Genomic DNA, 25,225 nt, shown 5'->3' on the forward strand with positions numbered 1-25,225 from the left:
CAAAAGGTTAGTCAAATTCAGGTCAAGCTTCAATAACTCTTACCGTCGATGTGGTGCACCCCCGTGAAATCGTTCGCAACACACAATAATGGAGAAGGTGTGTACGTACATAATTAGTATTAGTGTAATAATGAGAACTTTAGTACGGCAGCGTATTGCATTCAATGGATAAAAAAAAAATTAACTGCTGATCTCGTAATTACGAGAAAAGATCTCATAATTATGAGGTCAGAATCTCATAATTACAAGAAAAGATCTTGTAATTACGAGATCCTGATCTCGTAATTACAGGAGAGAAAAGATCAGGTGTCTAAATTATTTTATGTATATACTTCCGTACTTCCAGTCCCGGAGTAAAGAAGCGGGCTGAGCTTAGCCGATGATAACACACTGCAATCAAACACAAAGTGTGGATTTTCCCCTGAAGTGCTCCCGGATGAATGTCCAGGGAGGACCACAGGGCGTCTTCCAGCTTTCACTCACACAGTCCCACCGACCACTGAGGGACAAAGCGGGACTCACTCCCACCCGGGTGCATCCCAGTCTGTGGGCCCTGTGCCCCGCCTCGCTGGAGGAGTTTCATTCATCCAGGAATAGTTTAGGGAGAAATACACACTTTGAGTGCACCGTGTTGTGGGTCACAGTGCAGTGTCGGAGGTTACAAATTGGCCGATTTTTGATTATCACTCGGGAATTCTCACGCTTGTCTTTACTGAGGAACTGGAAGTATGGAAGCACATTGTACGGAAGTGATTACACACACACACACACACAAAATAAATAAATAAAAATAAAAATAGCCTGATGTCGTAATTATGAGATTTTTTCTCGTAATTACAAGATCGGCCGTCAATTTTTTTTTTTTTATCCAGTGAATGCAATACGCTTCCGTAATTTAGCATTCTGTGTCTTCAAATGTGAAGAATATGTATCTCCGGATCGAGGCCTTTCTTTTTTGTCTCGAACCAAACACACACATGAACCTCACCCCGTGCCGGGCCCTCACCAGTAATCGTACGTGTCATCCCAGTTGTCAAAATGAATGAGCAGTCGGTTGTCAACAACAGCAGCAATGGTTGCTACACAGATCAGGGACGGGTTCTTCCTGTCAACTGCCTCCAGCTTCATACCCGCTCGAAATCCAGATGGAGTTACAGACTAAAAAATACAAATAAACCATTAAGAATATGAAAAAGGGAATAAAAGACGCAGAGCTAAAGAACCACCTGATAACGGCAGAGCTATTCACTCACTGTGTTTAGGCTCTTAAAAAGGTGTTTGGGGGCCAGCTGACCTCTGCAATTCTTTACATACATGCTCCAATTAAACTCCCCTTCCTTACAGCCTACAAGACAAACATACTCAGGACAGATGTCAACAGTTGGAGTTGTGTATGTCCAACAAAGTGTTGAACAGATGGGTCTGTGTGTGTGTGTGTGTGTGTGTGTGCATGTGAGAGACCTACCTTTAGGCAACAACAACTTGTGTCCGTTCTTTTCACACCAGCCAGATGGCTTTAAATCCCATGAGTCAGCATTGGCCCAGAAGTCGTAGCACTCTGGGTAGCCATCAAAGTGGAGCCTCACCCTGTAACCCTGAATCTGAAAAGCAGACAGATCATGGTAGCGCGCATGTCACAAACAGGAGACATGCAGCTTCATTATAAATTTTTTTTAAAAAAAAGGAAAGAGACACAATAGGATTTGACCTTTTCTGACCCACCACCTCATCAACATCCATACCTCTGCAACACTGAGTACACAAAACAAAGACGGGTGACACGGGTCCAACCCCTCCAGCTTCATTCCCACCTTAAACCCGTTCCTGCTTTGAGGAAAAGACTGGTGCTGCAAGACAAATGGAGATTCATCCACACTTCTGTTTAACAGGGAACATGTTTTCGTTTCTGATATAAAAGCAGCAGGTGAAAACTCTGAATTATACCTCTTTAAATAGTTTAACAGGGGCAGCAATGGCTTTCTCCTCTTCTAGATAAGCAGACCAGCTCCATGTTTGTTTCTTACTCGCTGGAGCAGTCACTGTCATTTTGAAGGGGGGGGGGGGGAAGAACCAACTGTTAAAACGTTATGAAATTTAACTATCCCACAATATCCTGCTCTGTGATAATGAAATGCATGTAACTGGCTGATTGAGAGTACAATATTTTTAACTTTAAGCTTCAATTTATAGGAATGCTAACAAAACTGACTGACCCTTCAGCCTTATGGCTATAGACCTGTACACTACCTGTTAGCAGGAGGAAAATGCAGAGATCAAGGAATACTTGTGCATTCATGTGGAAAGTACTACCTGACTGACTGGTAAGAAACGTACCACATGCACCTGTCAGGTGGGCATGCGGGAAGCAGAGCATAAATATGTTTTTAAAACGTGTGCCACGGATCTGCAGATGAAATGGGAGCACGCATGACTACAATGATGGCTCCAGCTCCATCAGCATAGTGTTTATGAAATGGAGCAAGACGAAAAGCAGATTGTTCTGTGTGACTCGTGTTGAATATATCCGATATGAGCAATAACAATTTTGACCTCTGCCGATGAAGTTGGAGGTTATGTTTTCGCTCCTATTTGTTTGTTTGTCTGTTTATGAACAGCCTGGAGCCCACAATGTTTCATATGTCGTTATGATTTTTTTTTTACTGAAGATTCATATCCTGATAGGCAAGAAATGATGAAGGTCATAGGTCAGGAAAAATACCAATCTTTAACATTGAACTAATTTTCAAAAATTCGTACCCCGGTCAAAAAAGATCAAATTTCTTTCATATTTGACAGTGTTATGGAGGATAGTATCCTTTATCGACTGACAAAGTTTGATCCAGATCTAATCCAGATTACAAATTTTGTGGCAATTTAAATTTAACATTGAAAACACCATTTAATATATGTTTTACATTATAGCTTAATCAAACATGCCCCACTCATATTTGAAGTGAGGTGCAAACTGGCATTCACTATCACCTGACAAAGCTTGACCTGGATCTGATCATTTTTGCGGCTTTTGTGGACATCTGAATTTAATATTGAAAAGCCCATTTGGTGTAAATTTAGCATTATATCTTAATCAAACATGCCCCAATCACTCTCATAGTTGAAAGTGAGGTGCAGACCGGCACTCGCTATCACCTGAAAAAGTTTGATCTGGATCTCATCATTTATGTGGACATTTGAATGTGATAATGTGACATTTGGTGTATATTCTGCATTATATCTCAATCAAAAGTGCCTCAATCACTATGGATTTATCTACACTGCCAAACTGGATGGAGATTCCAATGTTATGCCTGTTTGTCTATCTTCCAGTTATCAGTCAGAAACCAAGTGCCAAAAAGCAATGACAAATTGTGCATAGCGAGATAACCAATGTTCTATGAAAATTATCTGAAAAAGAATTCAGAAACTGAAAAAGCTGAAAAAAACCTGACAGCACCACAAAAAAACTGATTCAAGTGCATAAACTAAATACATACGCCTGACATTTGATCACATCTAATTTATCTTATGAAAAGCCACTTCTTACAGTACTCTGACCTTCAAAGGAAGATTTTGTGGAATTGGAAAGTAGTGTTGGCGGAGGTTTGCGATCTACAAGCGCGCTGCTCTAATTTATTTATGCTTTGAATGGACCTGATACTGATCACTTATACTCAACAAAAATATAAACGCAACACTTTTGGTGTTGCTCCCATTTTGTATGAGATGAACTCAAAGATCTAAAACTTTTTCCGCATACACAATATCACCATTTCCCTCAAATATTGTTCACAAACCAGTCTCAATCTGTGATAGTGAGCACTTCTCTTTTGCTGAGATAATCCATCCCACCTCACAGGTGTGCCATATCAAGGTGCTGATTAGACACCATGATTAGTGCACAGGTGTGCCTTAGACTGCCCACAATAAAAGGCCACTCTGTGAAGGTGCAGTTTTGTCTTATTGGGGGGGATACCAGTCAGTATCTGGTGTGACCACCATTTGCCTCATGCAGTGCAACACATCTCCTTCGCATAGAGTTGATCAGGTTGTCAATTGTGGCCTGTGGAATGTTGGTCCACTCCTCTTCAATGGCTGTGCGAAGTTGCTGGATATTGGCAGGAACTGGTACACGCTGTCGTATACGCCGGTCCAGAGCATCCCAAACATGCTCAATGGCTGACATGTCCGGTGAGTATGCCGGCCATGCAAGAACTGGGACATTTTCAGCTTCCAAGAATTGTGTACAGATCCTTGCAACATGGGGCCGTGCATTATCCTGCTGCAACATGAGGTGATCTTCTTGGATGTATGGCACAATGGGCCTCAGGATCTCGTCACGGTATCTCTGTGCATTCAAAATGCCATCAATAAAATGCACCTGTGTTCTTCGTCCATAACAGACGCCTGCCCATACCATAACCCCACCACCACCATGGGCCACTCGATCCACAACATTGACATCAGAAAACCGCTCACCCACACGACGACACACACGCTGTATGCCATCTGCCCTGGACAGTGTGAACCAGGATTCATCCGTGAAGAGAACACCTCTCCAACGTGCCAAACACCAGCGAATGTGAGCATTTGCCCACTCAAGTCGGTTACGACGACGAACTGGACTCAGGTCGAGACCCCGATGAGCATGCAGATGAGCTTCCCTGAGACGGTTTCTGACAGATTGTGCAGAAATTCTTTGGTTATGCAAACCTATTGTTTCAGCAGCTGTCCGAGTGGCTGGTCTCAGACGATCTTGGAGGTGAATATGCTGGATGTGGAGGTCCTGGGCTGGTGTGGTTACATGTGGTCTGCGGTTGTGAGGCTGGTTGGATGTACTGCCAAATTCTCTGAAACGCCTTTGGAGACGGCTTATGGTAGAGAAATGAACATTCAATACATGAGCAACAGCTCTGGTTGACATTCCTGCTGTCAGCATGCCAATTGCACGCTCCCTCAAATCTTGCGACATCTGTGGCATTGTGCTGTGTGATAAAACTGCACCTTTCAGAGTGGCCTTTTATTGTGGGCAGTCTAAGGCACACCTGTGCACTAATCATGGTGTTTAATCAGCATCTTGATATGGCACACCTGTGAGGTGGGATGGATTATCTCAGCAAAGGAGAAGTGCTCACTATCACAGATTTAGACTGGTTTCTGAACAATATTTGAGGGAAATCGTGATATTGTGTATGCGGAAAAAGTTTTAGATCTTTGAGTTCATCTCATACAAAATGGGAGCAAAACCAAAAGTGTTGCGTTTATATTTTTGTTGAGTATAAGTGATCAGTATCAGGTCCATTCAAAGCATAAAAAAACTAGAGCAGCGCGCTTGTAGATCGCAAACCTCCGCCAACACTACTTTCCAATTCCACAAAATTTTCCTTTGAAGGTCAGAGTACTGTAAGAAGTGGCTTTTCATGAGATAAATTAGATGTGATCAAATGTCAGGCGTATGTATTTAGTTTATGCACTTGAATCAGTTTTTTTGTGGTGCTGTCAGGTTTTTTCAGCTTTTTCAGTTTCTGAATTCTTTTTCAGATAATCTTCATAGAACATACAATATGGGAGCAAAACCAAAAGTGTTGCGTTTATATTTTTGTTGAGTGTATATCAGATGGGCAACCTTACTTTTAATATTTCAAAAGATACATGCCCCCCCCGCAATGGCAGCATGTCAACGTACCTAATTTGGCAATTTTGGCACCTCTCCTGCCTTTTGAAGCCTTGGCCTTTTCCTGCAAAAGTTTAAACAAACATAACAGTCATCACTATCAACTTATCTATCTTGGAAGTTTCCTAAAACAAAAATACTCCAAGATAAATCTGGTTCATAACCGTATTCAAAGCACAGGACAGTGTTCTGTAGCTCGTAATGTGAACAACACTAAAGAGTAAATATTAACCAAAACATTTACCTCTAGTTCTTCCTGGTTGTCATCTTCTTCATCACCAGAATCCAAATAGATCTTCCTCTTTTTGCGCACACGTTTACCGAGCCTCTCACCATCAACCACCTGACTTTCCCTCATGTCGCCTGGAGATGATCTGAAGAAAGGTTTTGGTTTGTGACCACAATAATAAGCTGGACTCCAAAGATTCATTAGAGAATAATATGTATGTGTCTTTACCTGCCACTAGAAGGCTGAGCACAAATGGAGCTACAGAATTTACCATGAAGCAGGGTGTCACGAGGAACACGGATACCACAGGCCCGACACACTTCCAGCTCCCCATTTGAGCTCATTTCTACACTTGAGCCAACCTCAACACTGGGTCCAACTTCCACACTTGGTCCCTCCATACTGGGGCCCTCCTCTAAAGACAGAAGCACCGGACCAGGAGCTAAAGGAGAAGCAGAAATATCTGTTAAATCTAAATTTCCACAATATCATAAGGCTTACAGATGCGATGTCATTGTTGTACCCTGAGACGACCCAGGTTGACCTGGATTGACTGGAGCTCTGGTTGTGCCAGCCACTGATGGTCCCTCTGGTGGAGGGGTAGGACTGTGAGAAGGTGCTGTAGGTACACTCGCAGAGGTAGGTTCTGCCTCCCGCCCTTTGACCTCTAGGTCTGTGACAATTTCCAAAGTCCCAAACTCTGTCATACGAAACTAAGAGACACATAAATGTTTAATCATACCTGTGTGCTCAGAGAAGGGGTGAACAATTAATCATTATTCAATTAAAAGTAGGATTTGAAACAGTTGTATTCAAATCACAAACAACTTTTACTTTAATTAAAATGTAATTTATGCTAACACTGTCATAACTAGCTGACTAAACAGTATGAAATATCTGTCAAACTCACCAGCTATTTCTCATCAGAATATTTATGTAGGTTTTGTAATTGAGGGTGTTATAACTATGCAAGTCTTCTCGGAATTGGCCTTTTTGTGACAGATTTTAAAACAAATCCTACAATGAACTGCATACTTTAATTAAACTATTTCCATGTAGAAATATAACTACCACCAGCAAAATGAGAGTTTGCGTCTGTGTGTGAGTGCAATAAAATGAGAACCACTGAACTTTTATGTTCCTTGGCAACATAACTCGAATGAGTTTAAATATGGAAGTCATAGGTCAGCGTCATTACATTCCTCGTTAACTGGTGATAAAATGCTAACCTCGAAGGCAGGCCTGGAATTTACTGAAGACTATCCCAAATTAGGTCTGAAAACACACATTTTGATATTTTCTCCGGTTCCGATTCAAATACTATGAACACAACTTTAAAATAATTGAGGACAATCACAAATAGGAACTAAAATTAGACTATTGTACCCTGATGTCACTCCCTGGCAGCGTGGCAATGCCATCTTTCCAGTCCAAAGCACCGATCATGTCAAACTCTGCCCCCTGGGGGGGAACATCACATGGTGGTGTGTCAGTCATTTCCACGTCTCTGATATTCTGACCACCTGCAAGGACAGACACAGCAATTCTTTTTCATATAGCTTCAACTAACACAAAAACCTGAAACTGTTCAAAGGATTTTCAGCAAGATTCAGACCATATTTCTGACTCTGATTGCATATTTTTTCCCCACCTATAACTGAATAATCAAGGAGTAGACTGAGAAATAGTATGTCAACAAAGGCTGAAACTAAAGCAAACAAATGACACAATCGTCGCAATTTAAGGAGTCATCCTCAAATGACTTTCTTTTAAACAACAACAAAAAAACTTCCTTCACTAAATCTTTTTACATTTCAGTGTGAGGTTGACAAGTCCCCAGGATTGAGCAGTACGGGTTTCAATATTTTGGTCAATGATGGACAGTTCTGGTACTCAACAGCAGTCAAGGACACCTGAGCTATAGTCACAGCTTTGTGTTGTTTACAGCCCCCAAATCCAAAGCTTCTCATGTGGCCTTTGACAACCTGTCAAAACCAGTTTCTCAAATTTAGCCAGTTTGAATCCAGTGTCATATACCTAATTACATGCATCTGGCTTTAATCCCATTTCAAGAAGATTAAAGGCAGTTTAAACCAGTCTGTCTGTGGTACAGAACCATTTCGAAACAAAGCATCTCTATTTTATCCTGAATAAAATCAGTTAAATACGTACATTTAACTGCTGGTTTAGAGATATTCAAATATACAGTTGTATGCAAAGGTTTGGGCACCCCTGATAACTTTCATGGTTTTCCTTTATAAATAATTGGTTGACTGGATCAAAAATCTCAGTTAAATATATCATACAGCAGATGAACACACTGATATTTGAGAAGTGAAATGAAGTTTCTAGTATTTACAGAAAGTGTGCAATAATTATTTAAACAAAATTAGGCAGGTGCATAAATTTGGGCACCCTTGTCATTTTATTGATTTGAATACATTTAGCACTAATTATTGGAACACAAAATTGGTTTGGTAAGCTCAGTGACCCTTGACCTCTTTACACAGGTGAATCCAATCATGAGAAAGGGTATTTAAGGTGGCCTTTTGCAAATGTTTACCCCCTTTGCATCTCTTCTAATGAGTGGCAACATGGGAGCCTCTAAACAACACTCAAATGACCTCTAAATAAGCTTTTTCAGCATCATGGTTTAGGAGAAGGATACAAAAAGCTATCTCAGAGATTTCAGCTGTCAGTTTCCACTGTGAGGAACATAGTGAGGAAATGGAAGACCGCAGGCACAGAACTAGTTAAGGCCCGAAGTGGCAGGCCAAGAAAAATCTCAGACAAGCTGAAGCGAAGGATGGTGAGAACAGTCATAGTCAACCCACAGACCTGTTCCAAAGACCTACAACATGATCTTGCAACATGATCTACTAAATATTGATGTATTTTTTCTGTTGGGGTGCTCAAATTTATGCACCTGCCTTATTTTATTTAAAGAATTATTGCACACTTTCTGTAAATCCTATAAACTTCATTTCAGTTCTCAAATATCAGTTTGTATGCTATATGATATATTTAACTGAAATTGCTGATCCAAACAACCAATGATTTATAAAGGAAAATCATGGAAATCATCAGGGGTGCCCTAACTTTTGCATACAACTGTATATACGTTCAAGGTTCTCAGCAACATGGCTTCCTATTGGTCTTCCATACATTTCCCCTATAATCCTTTTGACGTCTTCAGTTTTAAACTAGATATGCTTTAATAGCATCTTTAAACGTATAAACAGTTTAAAACCAATCAAAAAGAGTTGAACACTTGTCAGTCGACACTGACCGCTGCAGCACTACTGCTTCATAATTAATTAATTTTTCAGTTGGCAAGGAACTAAGACAATCTTGGTGTAACATAACTATGCAAAGAGACAAACACTCAAGGACCACTATAAACTTGGTTTTATTACCATACCAAGGCTATGACTGCAAATAGGACCAGCCAAACATTCCAATTTTGACTGTGGCAGATGACAGCCTTTCTGACAAACCAGATTTAAGAAGCTCAAAAGGACCATTAGTAAGTCCCTTCGGCTTTTCTCTTGTTTCACCCGGGGTCACCGCAGCAGATCCAAGGTGGTTCTGCATGTTGATTTGACACATAGAGAATGGGCAGAGGTAGCCTTGAACAAAAAACCTTCTGCTATGGAAACATGCATACTTAACCGCTTGGCCACACAACACCAAAAGATTTCAACCTTGAGGATTTCAAATACTTTGTCTCCATGATATGGAGCTTAGAAAAACATGATATCACAGTCTGAAAGACACTCAGCTAGAAGGTCCTCAACCTAAAAACAATCAGTCAAGAAAGCACAAAACGAGATTCTTCCATGTTGCAACCATAGAAACAATCCTACTCCAGGCGTTTGAGACATGGATGCTCACCAAGGTGTCAGCCATACAAGGATGCCGTCTTGGACTGTATATATGACCAATGAGGACATCTATTGCAACTTCCAAAAGTGGCAGCAAAGATGGAACAATTGATGCACTGGAGACTGTGTTAGACACTCCCTATTTAACAACTGGCCAAGTTATTATCTGGAAGCCCATCCATGGTCAACCAAGTCATGTTCAGCTGCCAATAAATCATGTCAAAATGCTAATGGAGGACACAGGAGTAGAAACAACAGCAGAACTGGACAAATGTATTGTAATATCATTGGAAGGGACCTGAAAACAACATGCCCAAGTCAAAACTTGAGCTGACTTAGTAGTAGTGATATCACCTTCTTAAATATGACAAACTGTTAATTTACAGATGTGTTCATTTTATTTCTCTTTCACAGCCCATGTGTTTGTTTTTGCCCCCAATGTCCACATAGATGTTTATTTTTCCTTTCAGTCCATGTTTTTCTTTCACAGTAACCTTGTACATTGTTTATTTATTTCAGTCTAAATGTATATTTTGTCATTTTTTGCTTCCACATTACCCATTTATTTCAGTCTTTCAGTCCAAATAAATTTTTTTTCAACTGTTCACATGTATGATTGTTTTTCCATCACAATCTACATGGGTTATGTTTTTAGTTCTTTCATGGTCCATATATGTTTGTTTGTTTGTTTGTTTGTTTAATTATTTTACTTTGCTGTTTTTTTTTTGTTTGTTTTTCCCAGTCCACATGTGTTTTTTTCCAGGCTGATCCAAGCTGCACTTGTAAACAATCACCCAACATCACCGGCAGATGGCGCCTGTGGGCTACGTTGCAGATTACACCATGCACTTCGATTTCAGACAAAACAGTCAATAATAATAATGTTTTTGCAGTTCAAATAACAGGAAAATAGACACACAAACGCCACCATAAGAGCGAATCACCATCAAGCTCACTAACAAACACGCGAAAACACGTGCCAACTTCAAGTTAACCACATAACTTCGTCTTTTCCTTGTTTTAAGAGTATCTCTTAAAATAAGCTGTTTGCCAGATTGTGGAGAAATGAGAGGGCAAATTGCTCATCACTTTAAAAGATAACATTGCTTTGCACACTGACTGGTCGAACTTAAAGGCGTTTTAATCGGATTGATATTGCGATATAACGTTTTAGTGTTGACGCATGCTTAACAATGGATTAAGGTAATACTGTCCGTTCGTACAGCGGTCACAACCGAGTGAAAAGTAATCTCCAGCCCCTGTGCGTGTGCTGTGATTAAGTCTGATTTTGCCCTGAACGGCTCAGTTTTAATCTCGCCATAAATAAAGTGAACGTTAAGAAGCGCCCATGATTAGCACTGGCACAAAATGGCGGAGCATAGGAAGAGGCCACCGACACGTTTAAACTATCTAAATTACTCGAGTTAACAATTTAAACAAATCCCACAGGGCTGCTACGTGTCGAACAAAAGCCGGCGCTTGCCGTATAATTTCCTGCCCGGGTGTTTTTCTTCACCCTGTTCGTTTTCTTTACTTTCCTCATTGTCACGGAATGTCAGCCCAGGGTTGCTAGCTAGCGCCGAGGCTAACAGGCAGCTAGCTCCGCTCCGTTCATTTGAACGGGGCGGCTGCTAACCAGCTAGCCGTAGCATTGTGACTGGATGCAGCCAGCTAAGGACAATCTGTAATAAATAAGTTTCCCGGTTAATAACAACAGGAAAACGCCAAAAATCCGCATTCCAACACACACGCACGCACTAACACCGCCGTGTTCTGACGAGCTTAAACAGTGTTGCTTGATTGTTTTCTTCAACAGAAACTTGAAAAAGAAAAAACGATTTATTCTCGCCGCTTTTAAATCAGAGTGGAAATAATGTGAACTAACGCCAGTTGGCAAAAAAAAATTAAATAAACGCTCTGTTTTTTCCCCGATTTTGCCGCCGTTAACGGAAACAAACGAACATTAAAGACTGTTTTTTTTAAAAACTGCATTATAAAAAATACATTCTGCAACTCACCTCGTTTCTCTTTTAACTCTTATTTAGAGCTGGATATAGGTGGACGCGCATGCGTGCGAGATGCGCTGCCTGACAACTTTGAGTCTCGGAAAAGTTCAGTGTCGCGAATCGGTGTTCAATACAACGGCCTGCGCACACGACTTTAGACAAAAATAAAACAGGCAGAAGTGTTTTTTTTTTAAGGAGCTCAGTGGAATAGATTACAGCTCGTGCGTTAACAGAAGTGTTTGCGCAGAGACGTGCGTGTGGAGCGCAGGCACGGCAGTGAGTGCGTAAGCCGTGTGGACGTCCACAAACAGCTGATTTATGTCCTATTTCAAATGGTATTATTACTCAAACGGCTTATAAACTCACGCCAAGTCAAATTTCCAAAGCAAAAGAAGATACGTTCGGGTTGGTTTGGCTCCTAAATGGCTGCTTGGCGTGACTGAAGCGAACACATAAAGCTACAGTGTGCAGGATTTAGGAGTATTATTAGCAGGATTTGAATATAGCATTCATAACTGTCTGTTCATTGGTGTACAATTACTGGCAACAACGAATCTACGTGTTTTCATAAGCTTAGAATAAGGGAAACTTATACCCCCTTCCATTTAACTCAAAAGTCTTAAGTCGCCATTGCATTGCACATTACAATACAGTAAGTTGGAAAATAAGATGTATGTCTCCAAGATTTTGGAGTACAGAGAGCAACAAAAGTATGAGCTCCATCAGGAGACCTCATGGAAGAGGACAGCTGACGCAGAAGTTACTGACTGCTCTGTTTTCTGTTTTCAACTGGTGCTGCTAATATTAGCTAACCCAGTAACGACTGGTTACACAGAAAACGGAGCAGTCATTAATATTTTTATCTACTGAGTTAGCTAATATTAGCAGCACCACTGAGTTAGCTAATATTAGCAGCAGCAGCACCAGTGGTGCTGCTAATATTAGCTAACTCAGTGGTGCTGCTAATATTAGCTAACTCAGTAGATAAAAATACCACTACTGTGTTGTGTATCGATGCACAACACATTGTGTGGTGTTTCGCATGTTAAAAGAAAAAAAAAAATACTGTAGCAGCATGTCCACAGACAACAGTAGGATAGTACTCTGCAAAATTTAGTCAGTTGGTCACAAACAACCTGATTAAAGACTACAGCTTTCACTTCTGTTGATGTTTGGAGCAGCCATCTTGGATTATGTGGGGTTCAAATGAGTCGGAATTCTAACCTCACTGGGTGTTCCCGGAAAACCACAACAATAAGATGGAATTACGACTTCAGTGGGTGTTCCCTCTGATAACTCCAACTGGAATTTTCCAGTAATACCGACATCAATTCATTCACACACATACCCTGAGTTTGCAATCCAAGATAGCTGCTCCAAGCATTAACAGTTGTGAAACTGGTAGATTTTACTTTTAGGATTTTTGTCTCTTTTTTGGTGGGCCCAATTTAAGAAGTTGTACACACAGTACTGTCTTACTATTGTCTGTGGACATGTAGCCCTTTATAAATGTGGAATACCGTGTAGTGTGTTATCACCTGGTACGCTACTGGCTAACCTGGTAGATGTTGCTCTCAACAATGATGGGTTACACAGCACAACAAATGGAGAATTAAATTGAAATACTAACAAATTTTCTCCACCACGTGTCCTTCCATTTCCATGACATCTCTTTGGTAGGCCACACATATTTGAAGCTCTTTACACGACAAAAGAGCAAGCACAACAATGGCTTTCTTGGAAGAAGCCATCTCGTTTTCTGACTTGCAGTGTTGTGTGGAAAGTGAAGCACATTTAAGTCAGTTGTGACGTCATTATCAGTTGCAATTTATGACTTACGGGGTAACTAGAAGGCTATATTACTCTTATAAAAGTATAAGAGGAATCGGTTGTTCCCCGACACACTCAGAAAATGACTCATTGGATGAACTCAATTCAATTATGAGCAGGATTTTCATCTAATAAATATATGTAGCCTCAACTCAAATAAAGAGCATCCATGCAAGATAATTTAATTTAATTTAGTTGGGACTACATATATTTTTTAGAAGGAAATCCAATCCAATGAGTCAGTTTTTGGCAGCATGGTAGTGTTGCCTCACAGTGAGAAGGTCATGGGTTCGATTCCCACCTGTGGCCTTTCTGTGTGGAGTTTGCTTGGTCTCCGCGTGATTGCGTGGATTCTCTCCGGGTGTGCCGGCTTCCTCCCACATCCAAAGACATGCAGGTTAGGTGGATTGGAAACTTTAAAATTATCCATAGGTGTGCGTGCAGGTGTGACTGTTTGTCTATATGCGGCCCTGTGACAGACTGGTGTCCTGTCCAGGCTGTACCCGCCTCGCACTCTATGACTGCTGGGATAGGCTCCAGCCCCCCGCGTGCCTTACTTGGACCGGACTAGCAGTTGAAGATGAGTGTGTGTGTGTGTGTGTGTGTGTGTGTGTGTGGTGTGTGTGTGTGTGTGTGTGTGTGTGTGTGTGTGTGTGTGTGTGAGTGAGTCTTTTGAGAACCCTCATTTTTATGAAATGGGGGATTATTGTTTATCATAAGAGAAGGCATCAATCCCCATCATCAAAGAAGTAAAAAGTGTAGGTAAACATAATCATGACCAGCGATGGCATAATTCAATGTGCAACTGCAAATCCTACACACTGTAGGTTTAAATTGTAAAGCAAGCAACTTTACAGTACTTGCTACCACTGCTTTCCAAGTCTTTATAAATCGCCTGTGAACAAAAGGGCAACTTTACATGTCCCTGCCCAAACAAGCCTAGACATGTCCCACTGGGGTATAGGAAAAAAAACCCATGGGGAAAAAACCCAACTTGTATCAGTCACCACAGTTTATTGTCATAAGTGTAACTGTACCATTTATATAGAATTTACATCCACCTAATGCAGTGCCCTGCCCCTGCCAGTAGTTCTGCCACACTTTTGCGAGCCTCACTGTAATCCACACACAAGTTGAGCAGTCTTTGCTGTTGGCTTTTTGTGACCTTCTTCATGCGCTTCATGGGTGGCTGTCCTCGAGCATCCCATACAAAGTCAGCCTGGACAAGGGCTTGGTCCTTCTGCAAACACTTGATTACTTTCCAGATGGTGGGATGTGAATGCCTGACCAGTTCCTTGTAGCACCAAAGCAATCCCACTTCTCTTTCAAGTTTCACACATATCTGCCAAATGCAAATGTGGGTGCTGTTTCAAGCACTGTTGCATGTACGACAACTCTTGTTTGTTGTTTTTGCACCTAAAGTATCAAGCAATCCCACCTCTCTTTCAAGTTTCTTGCTAATATGTCACAACATATACCCTTCGATATCGGTTATTTGCTGTGTCTTGAAACCCCTCTCTTTTTCATGGGAGATTAAAATCAGTTTTAATCAGAAACTTTGCATGGTACAAGTTTTTTTCCACTGGGGTTTTTTTCCGTTACGTTTTTTTCCCACTGTGCCAACATTCTTATTTAAACTAATATATAAAGAATATTGGCAAATAATTATTTTAAAAGCTGCAAAAATCACCCAAAATAGGAGCTTCACTTCTCCTCACCTGTATCTATCACAATCCAGAATTTCAAAGTTGAATATACAACAGTTTTTAAAGTTACTGATGGAAATTTTGTGGCCCTGCTCACTGAGTTACTGTGTTCAAGGTGACTGTAAACTCAGAAAACCCAAGTTGGTAACTTGCGGTTAGAGAAAACAATATGAATGCTGTAGTAAATATTCACACTTTGTTGTTGCCTTTAGTAGGATTACATACGAGGGCTGTCCGTAAAGTATAGGTCCTTTTTATTTTTTTTCAAAAACTATATGGATTTCATTCATATGTTTTTACGTCAGACATGCTTGAACCTTCGTGCGCATGCGTGAGTTTTTCCACGCCTGTCGGTGACGTCATTCGCCTGTGAGCACTCCTTGTGGGAGGAGTCGTCCAGCCCCTCGTTGGAATTCCTTTGTCTGAGAAGTTGCTGAGAGACTGGCGCTTTGTTTGATCAAAATTTTTTCTAAACCTGTGAGACACATCGAAGTGGACATGGTTCGAAAAATTAAGCTGGTCTTCAGTGAAAATTTTAACAGCTGATGAGAGATTTTGAGGTGATTCTGTCGCTTTAAGGACTTTTCACGGTGCGAGACGTCGCGCAGCGCTCTCAGGCGCCATCATCAGCCTGTTTCAAGCTTAAAACCTCCACATTTCAGGCTCTATTGATCCAGGACGTCGTGAGAGAACAGAGAAGTTTCAGAAGAAGTCGGTTTCAGCATTTTATCCGGATATTCCACTGTTAAATGAGATTTTTTTAATGAAAGACGTGCAGACGGGTCCGCGCGTCGGGACGCAGCCGACGCAGCGCGGCGGCACAGGAAAAACACCTCCGTATTGATAACCATTTGTTAAAATCCAGTTGGCTTTTGATGGCTTTCAGTGGAGTGAGTATATGAGAAATTGTTTATCAGCTGGAGATGTTCCAACTTGTCCTCAAGGCTTCCAACAGAGGTGTTTTTCCTGTGGCGGAGCATCGCGGCGGCTGCGAGCCGACGCTGCAATCCGCCCGCACGTCTTTCATTAAAAAAATCTCCTTTAACAGTGGAATATCCGGATAAAATGCTGAAACCGACTTCTTCTGAAACTTCTCTGTTCTCTCACGACGTCCTGGATCAACAGAGCCTGAAATGTGGAGGTTTTAAGCTTGAAACAGGCTGATGACGCTGCCTGAGAGCGCTGCACGACGTCTCGCACCGTGAAAAGTCCTTAAAGCGACAGAATCACCTCAAAATCTCTCATCAGCTGTTAAAATTTTCACTGAAGACCAGCTTAATTTTTCGAACCATGTCCACTTCGATGTGTCTCACAGGTTTAGAAAAATTTTGATCAAACAAAGCGCCAGTCTCTCAGCAACTTCTCAGACAAAGGAATTCCGACGAGGGGCTGGACGACTCCTCCCACAAGGAGTGCTCACAGGCGAATGACGTCACCGACAGGCGTGGAAAAACTCACGCATGCGCACGAGGGTTCAAGCATGTCTGATGTAAAACATATGAATGAAATCCATATAGTTTTTGAAAAAAATAAAAAGGACCTATACTTTACGGACAGACCTCGTATATATAAGTTATTATGGCTGCTTGCCTCTGGTGAGCGAGATGGAAAGTGTCTCAGATGAACACATTAGAATTTGTAATTTCGACTCAGCAATAATATTAATATTTGCATTAATACTTGTAACTATGCATTTAAATCACTGCAATGGAGATGGAGCTCCTAATTTCCCACTTGATGAGATGGAACGCAGCATCACTCACTCACTTAACTGCCTGACCTATACATGCTCTACTTTTCACAAAAATATTTCACTGTAGTCATACATCTTTAGACTGTGTTTATATTCTACTGTATTGTACTGTAACTCTGTGTTCACAAGGAATAAGAAGCTAATTTAACTCATGGAACAGCAGTGGCGGCACCAGAGTTTTTTCTTGATTACTTGATGATGATGATCATCATCATCATCATGACACTCATAATAATAATCAACATTAGTTTTACGCATAAACTGTAGATATACTGAGCAATCCCTGAGTATGAAATCCCCCAGAGGTTTTCTCTCGAGAGCCCGAAGAGCCGATATGAAGCCCATATCTGGGCATTACCATGTTGGCAACGATGACTCCGCCTACATCACAACAAACCTCTATCTTCGAGTCTGAACTAGCTAAGCCAATTCGCCCTATTGACATATACCATAATCCCTTGCGCACCAGAGAGACACTGCAGTCAAACAACATAGAGAATCCACATGATGACAATTGTAAATTAATATTATACTACAAAAATGTAATTTTTTATGCTTTTTGTCAAGTTAATAAGAGACTGCATGCATGATACCCTGCAAACTTGCTATAACAATTATAACAAATAATTTGTGTCTGCTACGTTTAATCTGCGTGGAATTTAATAAACGCAAACCGAATTTCAGAAATATTATATATATATATTCGTCTGGAACAAAGAGGACAAACAGTGTTGTAAAGAACAATAATCAAGATGTTAAAGAACAAACTTCACTTTCCCCCAGAACGACATGATCAGGAAGCGAGCGTAGCTCACAGCAGCTCCCATTGAAAATAACGGAGAGACAGCCTGTGATTCTCACATGTTTACATAAAATAAACGCAATAACGTCTAGAAACCCAGAGAATATATTCATGAGAGTTTTAGGCACAATATAAAAATAGTTTTATGTTGCGATGTTAATGGTGTTTTCTGTGTGCAGCGGTTAAAGTGAAGCCCGATCAGAGCGTATCAAAGCAGTTCTCAATGTTACTGAGATCGGCGACCTCTCCGAAGTTTTGCAGGATTTGAAACGTCAATAGGGCGAATAGGCTAACCTCAGTTTGGGTGTTTATTAAATCATATTTTTGGGGACTGCACGGTGGGTTCTAATAACGGTTTGCTTTGGTGTGGGCATTCAAAGTTATGAGGTGCATATTTTCTCATTAATTGTGCGTTAGTGTGACCCTAACAGATCAAGCTACCGATAGCTGGTAAAAGTGCTATTGCTGTTAGCATACAACATTAAATAAGATGAGACTTTCATTCACCGCATTTTGCAGTGCAGACATCTCAAATGATCCATTAGAACATTTCATCACAATAAGTGATATTATTCCAAGCATGTTTATTAAAATGCTCAAAACGACAGACAGAGCCCTTCACAACAGCTAGCACCCACGTCGAGTGGAGAGTCAGAGGTGCTAGACTCAGCAGCTGTCCCTCAAAAGCAACCATGAACCTAGCCCAACAACCGGCCCGGCTATGAATTGGGCTGGATACTGGCCTCCATCTCCACTCCCAAGTGACCAATAGGAAAGCAGAGGCTGACGTCAGCATCTTGGTGGCCAACCAATCACAGGCTAGGAGAGAGAGGCCAGGTTGTCAGGCTACCGTCAACCCTAATTTTGCCTAACTTTATAGCTTAAAACATCTTAAAGTAAGAAGTCAGAAAAAACATACACCCATAAAGTTGGCATGGATGGAAAAACTAGCTAAAACTAGCTAACCGTTTTTGTACAAGGCTGATTTGGCTGATGTTTATTTTTGCTCTAAAGTTGGACCTACTTGCTTTTGGAGCCAGCCTCAAGTGGCCAGTGAAGGAACTGCAGCTTTTCTTTTTCCGGTGTCTCACACTGAAATACCCCCATACCAGATTTGTATATTCGCAATTTGTGCATGCGTGAAAAATGGAGAGTTCTGTACTGAATTTACCCTTTCTGTGTGCCGACCAAAATAAGGTTTACAGGCAGGTTATTTTCCTGCATAAATTGAAACCAGTTCTAAGTCCTTTCCAATTCTTATGCATGTGTGACAGAGAGGCCAGCAGGAGTCGCTGTGTTTATCGTAGTCAGTAGGCCGCCTCACTCCCCTGACAGCTAAAGGATTCTCTGGCTACTCATGCCAGAGCCTGGGTTTTAACCGACTGGACAGAGCGTCTGCTCCCCATGCTGGAGATCGTGAGATTGCGTCCCGAGGGGAGTGAGTGGGATGAGGCAACAACAAAAAACACACAGAGTAAGCCGCTATGCGTATGCGCATATAGCACATATACAAATCTGGTACGGGCGTCATCTCACTCCGTGACACTGGGTTGGCTTCATCTGAGGTCATCGAAGCTTAATCAATCAATCAATCAATTTTTTTTATATAGCGCCAAATCACAACAAACAGTTGCCCCAAGGCGCTTTATATTGTAAGGCAAGGCCATACAATAATTATGTAAACCCCAACGGTCAAAACGACCCCCTGTGAGCAAGCACTTGGCTACAGTGGGAAGGAAAAACTCCCTTTTAACAGGAAGAAACCTCCAGCAGAACCAGGCTCAGGGAGGGGCAGTCTTCTGCTGGGACTGGTTGGGGCTGAGGGAGAGAACCAGGAAAAAGACATGCTGTGGAGGGGAGCAGAGATCGATCCTAATGATTAAATGCAGAGTGGTGCATACAGAGCAAAAAGAGAAAGAAACAGTGCATCATGGGAACCCCCCCCAGCAGTCTACGTCTATAGCAGCATAACTAAGGGATGGTTCAGGGTCACCTGATCCAGCCCTAACTATAAGCTTTAGCAAAAAGGAAAGTTGTTAAGCCTAATCTTAAAAGTAGAGAGGGTGTCTGTCTCCCTGATCTGAATTGGGAGCTGGTTCCACAGGAGAGGAGCCTGAAGCTGAAGGCTCTGCCTCCCATTCTACTCTTACAAACCCTAGGAACTACAAGTAAGCCTGCAGTCTGAGAGCGAAGCGCTCTATTGGGGTGATATGGTACTACGAGGTCCCTAAGATTAAGATGGGACCTGCTTATTCAAAACCTTATAAGTAAGAAGAAGAATTTTAAATTCTATTCTAGAATTAACAGGAAGCCAATGAAGAGAGGCCAATATAGGTGAGATATGCTCTCTCCTTCTAGTCCCCGTCAGTACTCTAGCTGCAGCATTTTGAATTACTGAAGGCTTTTTAGGGAACTTTTAGGACAACCTGATAATAATGAATTACAATAGTCCAGCCTAGAGGAAATAAATGCATGAATTAGTTTTTCAGCATCACTCTGAGACAAGACCTTTCTGATTTTAGAGATATTGCGTAATGCAAAAAAGCAGTCCTACATATTGTTAATATGCGCTTTGAATGACATATCCTGATCAAAAATGACTCCAAGATTTCTCACAGTATTACTAGAGGTCAGGGTAATGCCATCCAGAGTAAGGATCTGGTTAGACACCATGTTTCTAAGATTTGTGGGGCCAAGTACAATAACTTCAGTTTTATCTGAGTTTAAAAGCAGGAAATTAGAGGTCATCCATGTCTTTATGTCTGTAAGACAATCCTGCAGTTTAGCTAATTGGTGTGTGTCCTCTGGCTTCATGGATAGATAAAGCTGGGTATCATCTGCGTAACAATGAAAATTTAAGCAATACCGTCTAATAATATGCCTAAGGGAAGCATATATAAAGTGAATAAAATTGGTCCTAGCACAGAACCTTGTGGAACTCCATAATTAACTTTAGTCTGTGAAGAAGATTCCCCATTTACATGAACAAATTGTAATCTATTAGACAAGTATGATTCAAACCACCGCAGCGCAGTGCCTTTAATACCTATGGCATGCTCTAATCTCTGTAATAAAATTTTATGGTCAACAGTATCAAAAGCAGCACTGAGGTCTAACAGAACAAGCACAGAGATGAGTCCACTGTCCAAGGCCATAAGAAGATCATTTGTAACCTTCACTAATGCTGTTTCTGTACTATGATGAATTCTAAAACCTGACTGAAACTCTTCAAATAGACCATTCCTCTGCAGATGATCAGTTAGCTGTTTTACAACTACCCTTTCAAGAATTTTTGAGAGAAAGGAAGGTTGGAGATTGGCCTATAATTAGCTAAGATAGCTGGGTCAAGTGATGGCTTTTTAAGTAATGGTTTAATTACTGCCACCTTAAAAGCCTGTGGTACATAGCCAACTAACAAAGATAGATTGATCATATTTAAGATCGAAGCATTAAATAATGGTAGGGCTTCCTTGAGCAGCCTGGTAGGAATGGGGTCTAATAAACATGTTGATGGTTTGGATGAAGTAACTAATGAAAATAACTCAGACAGAACAATCGGAGAGAAAGAGTCTAACCAAATACCGGCATCACTGAAAGCAGCCAAAGATAACGATACGTCTTTGGGATGGTTATGAGTAATTTTTTCTCTAATAGTTAAAATTTTGTTAGCAAAGAAAGTCATGAAGTCATTACTAGTTAAAGTTAATGGAATACTCAGCTCAATAGAGCTCTGACTCTTGTCAGCCTGGCTACAGTGCTGAAAGAAACCTGGGGTTGTTCTTATTTTCTTCAATTAGTGATGAGTTAGAAAGATGTCCTAGCTTTACGGAGGGCTTTTTTATAGAGCAACAGACTCTTTTTCCCAGGCTAAGTGAAGATCTTCTAAATTAGTGAGACGCATTTCCTCTCCAACTTACGGGTTATCTGCTTTAAGCTACGAGTTTGTGAGTTATACCACGGAGTCAGACACTTCTGATTTAAAGCTCTCTTTTTCAGAGGAGCTACAGCATCCAAAGTTGTCTTCAATGAGGATGTAAAACTATTGACGAGATACTCTATCTCCCTTACAGAGTTTAGGTAGCTACTCTGCACTGTGTTGTTATATGGCATTAGAGAACATAAAGAAGGAATCATATCCTTAAACCTAGTTACAGCGCTTTCTGAAAGACTTCTAGTGTAATGAAACTTATTCCCTACTGCTGGGTAGTCCATCAGAGTAAATGTAAATGTTATTAAGAAATGATCAGACAGAAGGGAGTTTTCAGGGTAATACTGTTAAGTCTTCTATTTCCATACCATAAGTCAGAACAAGATCTAAGATATGATTAAAGTGGTGGGTGGACTCATTTACTTTTTGAGCAAAGCCAATAGAGTCTAATAATAGATTAAATGCAGTGTTGAGGCTGTCATTCTCAGCATCTGTGTGGATGTTAAATCGCCCCACTATAATTATCTTATCTGAGCTAAGCACTAAGTCAGACAAAAGGTCTGAAAATTCACAGAGAAACTCACAGTAACGACCAGGTGGACGATAGATAATAACAAATAAAACTGGTTTTTGGACTTCCAATTTGGATGGACAAGACTAAGAGACAAGCTTTCAAATGAATTAAAGCTATCGTCTGGGTTTTTGATTAATTAATAAGCTGGAATGGAAGATTGCTGCTAATCCTCCGCCCCGGCCTTACCACTTGGTTTTGCAGTACCATTTTCCCCTGACTTTGAAAAAACCCTGGAAAATGTACCCCGTTAAATAAAGTGAGTGATTACATAAAGTAATTCCATCTATTCCTGTTTGACTTACAGAATAACTCAAAAACAGCTAATCCTATCATCTTGTAAGTCACCTCATTAAAATGGCATACGAGGGCAACCTCATAAAATTTCAAGAACTTTGATCCAGCACTTAAATTCCCTAAACCAATTTTGTGTAACCTATGTAATACCCCATAAACCTGTCTGCCACCTTGCTGGATTGTTTTGGTGGATGGATGATGGATTAGGAGCAGGTGGACTGTCAGTTAAGCAGACAGGCAGCCTCCACACAAAAATGTACTAAATCAGCGAGACAAGCTGTTATTTTCTTATTGTTTCACAGCAGTTAGGTTCTTGAATAACACAACCACACCTCTATAGAAAGGATTTTGGACGAGGGAGATGGTCAAGTGAGATACAGAGTGAAATGGGTCCATGAAGAGAGAGCGTTTTCGTAGAGAAATGTAAAGCAGATACATAAACTGTTGTTTCATGGTTGTTGAAGAGTAGATACCTTATAAAATTTCAGTTAACAATGTCACAAGTCCACACAAGTCTGTAGAAAGGATTTTATTGAATTGGGACACCCCCCTTTGCACCACACCAGTCTCAAACCCTGACTGAGTGCATGTTTTGCAGTGACTAGAGCACCACCCCTGACCACCCAACCACATGCATGTTTCTATGTTGGAACAAAATAGTGCTACAAGGAAACCCATGTACAGTAGATTAAAACTAAAATTAAACATAATACTTGCTAGAAAACAAAATAAATTTATTACAAAGTAAATGAAACATGAAAGTAACTGAATATAAACAATAATTATTATAATATTAACTAATTGAATAAAAGCTAACTGAAGCTAACTAAACATAAAAATTAACAAAATAAAGCTTAGAAAAGGAAAGGATAGGTGAAACTTTAAAAACTAATTGAATCGTAATAAATCGTACATTTTCTTCCAAATAATGGAATCTGGATAGGAATGGTGCTGCACTACATATAGTGAATCTCACACACACACACACACACACCACACACACACACACACACACACAACCACCAACACACACACATCAACACACACACACACACCACCACGCATCTTCAACTGCTTAGTCCAATTAAGGGTCGCGGGGTGCTGAAGCCTATCCAGCAGAGAGTGCGAGGTGGGGTACATCTGCGGACAGGACGCCAGTTCTGTCGCAGGGCCACAAAACAGACAAACAAACACATTCACACCCACAAGCACACCTACGGACTATTCAAGATACCAATCCACCAAACCCGCATTGTCTTTGGATGTGGGAGGAAACCGGAGCACCCGAGGAAACCCAAGCAGGGGAGAACATGCAAACTCCACACAGAAAGGCCAAGGTGGGAATGACCCCATGACCTTCTCGCTGTGAGGCAACAGTGCTAACCACTAGGCCACCATGCTGTCTATAGCGAATCAACTGAATATAAAGTTAAATTAACTTTACAATGAATAAAGCATAAAGGTAATGAGCCATAAAAACGTTCTTCTGTGGCAATGAATTAAAATGACAAACTGACTGATTATTAAAATAGTTGAAAATTATTTTGTTCTATTTCAGGATTTTTTTTGTGAATTTTTTCCACCTTATTTGCACATAAAAAGAACCAAAACCACTATACAGAATATTAGAAACATGCAGTATAAAGCTCATCGATTAGCACACACAGAAAAGTCGAAGAAAACACGTCTAAAAAATACAAAACTGATTAACGTAGCTGTTAAATTATACTGTTGTTGTACTTGACTGCTATAATTATCTACACACTTAGGCATAATAAGAATATAGAATTGTAATAATAACATTCCTGATTTTTAAAAATGGCAGTGAAAGAGTTTTTGTTAATATATGATCTTTCGGGAGAAAATCGTTAACTCGTGCCCACTGTATCTCAGGTGTGCCGCTAGATGGCAGCAGATGTCCATGTAGTGAGGGATTAACCTGGTCGTTTTTTGCTGCAGTGTGGATTATTTTGCAATATATCATGTTATACGAACCATGAGATGGCATTCATGGGTAAAGCGGTCGACTCAAAGGTAAGAGGTAACTTGAAATATCACGATTTGATCGAAAACTCTTCCTCTTATTAGGCGTTTGTAAACTGTCAGCTCGATCGTTGCAAAGTCATCTGCGATGAAACAACGAATATGACGCGCTGTTTTGCTATGATATTGTATGTTGTGTATTTTACACGTAGACAGAATTCCTCCGTTATGATTTTAATTTTTTTTCTCCCACGCTGCCGGCTGCACGCGCTGCAGCGCAGGGGGGTCTGTTGCGTCACGTGGAAAATATGTGGGTTGGCCACGAGACAGAAAACTATTGTGAAATCTTGTCTCCTTGTCTGTCAATCCCTCAGACCGTCCTGTATAATCTGCTGCTCTGTCTGATCATATTTTACTGTGTCTTCTACATGATCGGGAGTGTGTGTTTTGGCGCCTTCAGGTAAGAGCACCTCACTGCTGCCAACACATTTAATTTAATTTAATTTAAATAACAAACCATGGGCCGTTAATTTACATGCACACTTGTGACCAAAGAGCATGCTGGGAA

At 40.8% G+C, this 25,225-nt stretch overlaps 1 protein-coding gene across 5 annotated transcripts in view; it reads right to left on the reverse strand.

Moving 5' to 3' along the window:
- The window catches only part of l3mbtl1b (L3MBTL histone methyl-lysine binding protein 1b), a 44,109-nt gene extending 19,308 nt beyond the window's left edge, over positions 1 to 24,801 (reverse strand). For 2 of the 5 annotated variants that reach the window (XM_034174847.1, XM_034174845.1), the window contains exons 1-11: positions 24,670 to 24,697; positions 7,284 to 7,420; positions 6,421 to 6,610; positions 6,126 to 6,339; positions 5,913 to 6,042; positions 5,681 to 5,732; positions 1,945 to 2,039; positions 1,743 to 1,847; positions 1,466 to 1,601; positions 1,254 to 1,345; positions 1,007 to 1,158 (exon numbers count right to left, since the gene is read on the reverse strand). In XM_034174847.1, coding sequence (XP_034030738.1) covers positions 1,007 to 1,158; positions 1,254 to 1,345; positions 1,466 to 1,601; positions 1,743 to 1,847; positions 1,945 to 2,039; positions 5,681 to 5,732; positions 5,913 to 6,042; positions 6,126 to 6,339; positions 6,421 to 6,610; positions 7,284 to 7,420; positions 24,670 to 24,682 — 1,316 coding nt within the window. In that variant the 5' untranslated portion in view covers positions 24,683 to 24,697. Of the gene's footprint in view, positions 1 to 1,006; positions 1,159 to 1,253; positions 1,346 to 1,465; positions 1,602 to 1,742; positions 1,848 to 1,944; positions 2,040 to 5,680; positions 5,733 to 5,912; positions 6,043 to 6,125; positions 6,340 to 6,420; positions 6,611 to 7,283; positions 7,421 to 11,799; positions 12,122 to 24,669 lie in introns of those variants that run through there. The other 3 variants (XM_034174848.1, XM_034174849.1, XM_034174850.1) reach the window with 3 other exon arrangements.
- Positions 24,802 to 25,225: the final 424 nt, after the last annotated feature.

The sequence above is a fragment of the Thalassophryne amazonica genome, chromosome 7 (assembly GCF_902500255.1).
Source record: "Thalassophryne amazonica chromosome 7, fThaAma1.1, whole genome shotgun sequence".
Taxonomy (NCBI): domain Eukaryota; kingdom Metazoa; phylum Chordata; class Actinopteri; order Batrachoidiformes; family Batrachoididae; genus Thalassophryne; species Thalassophryne amazonica.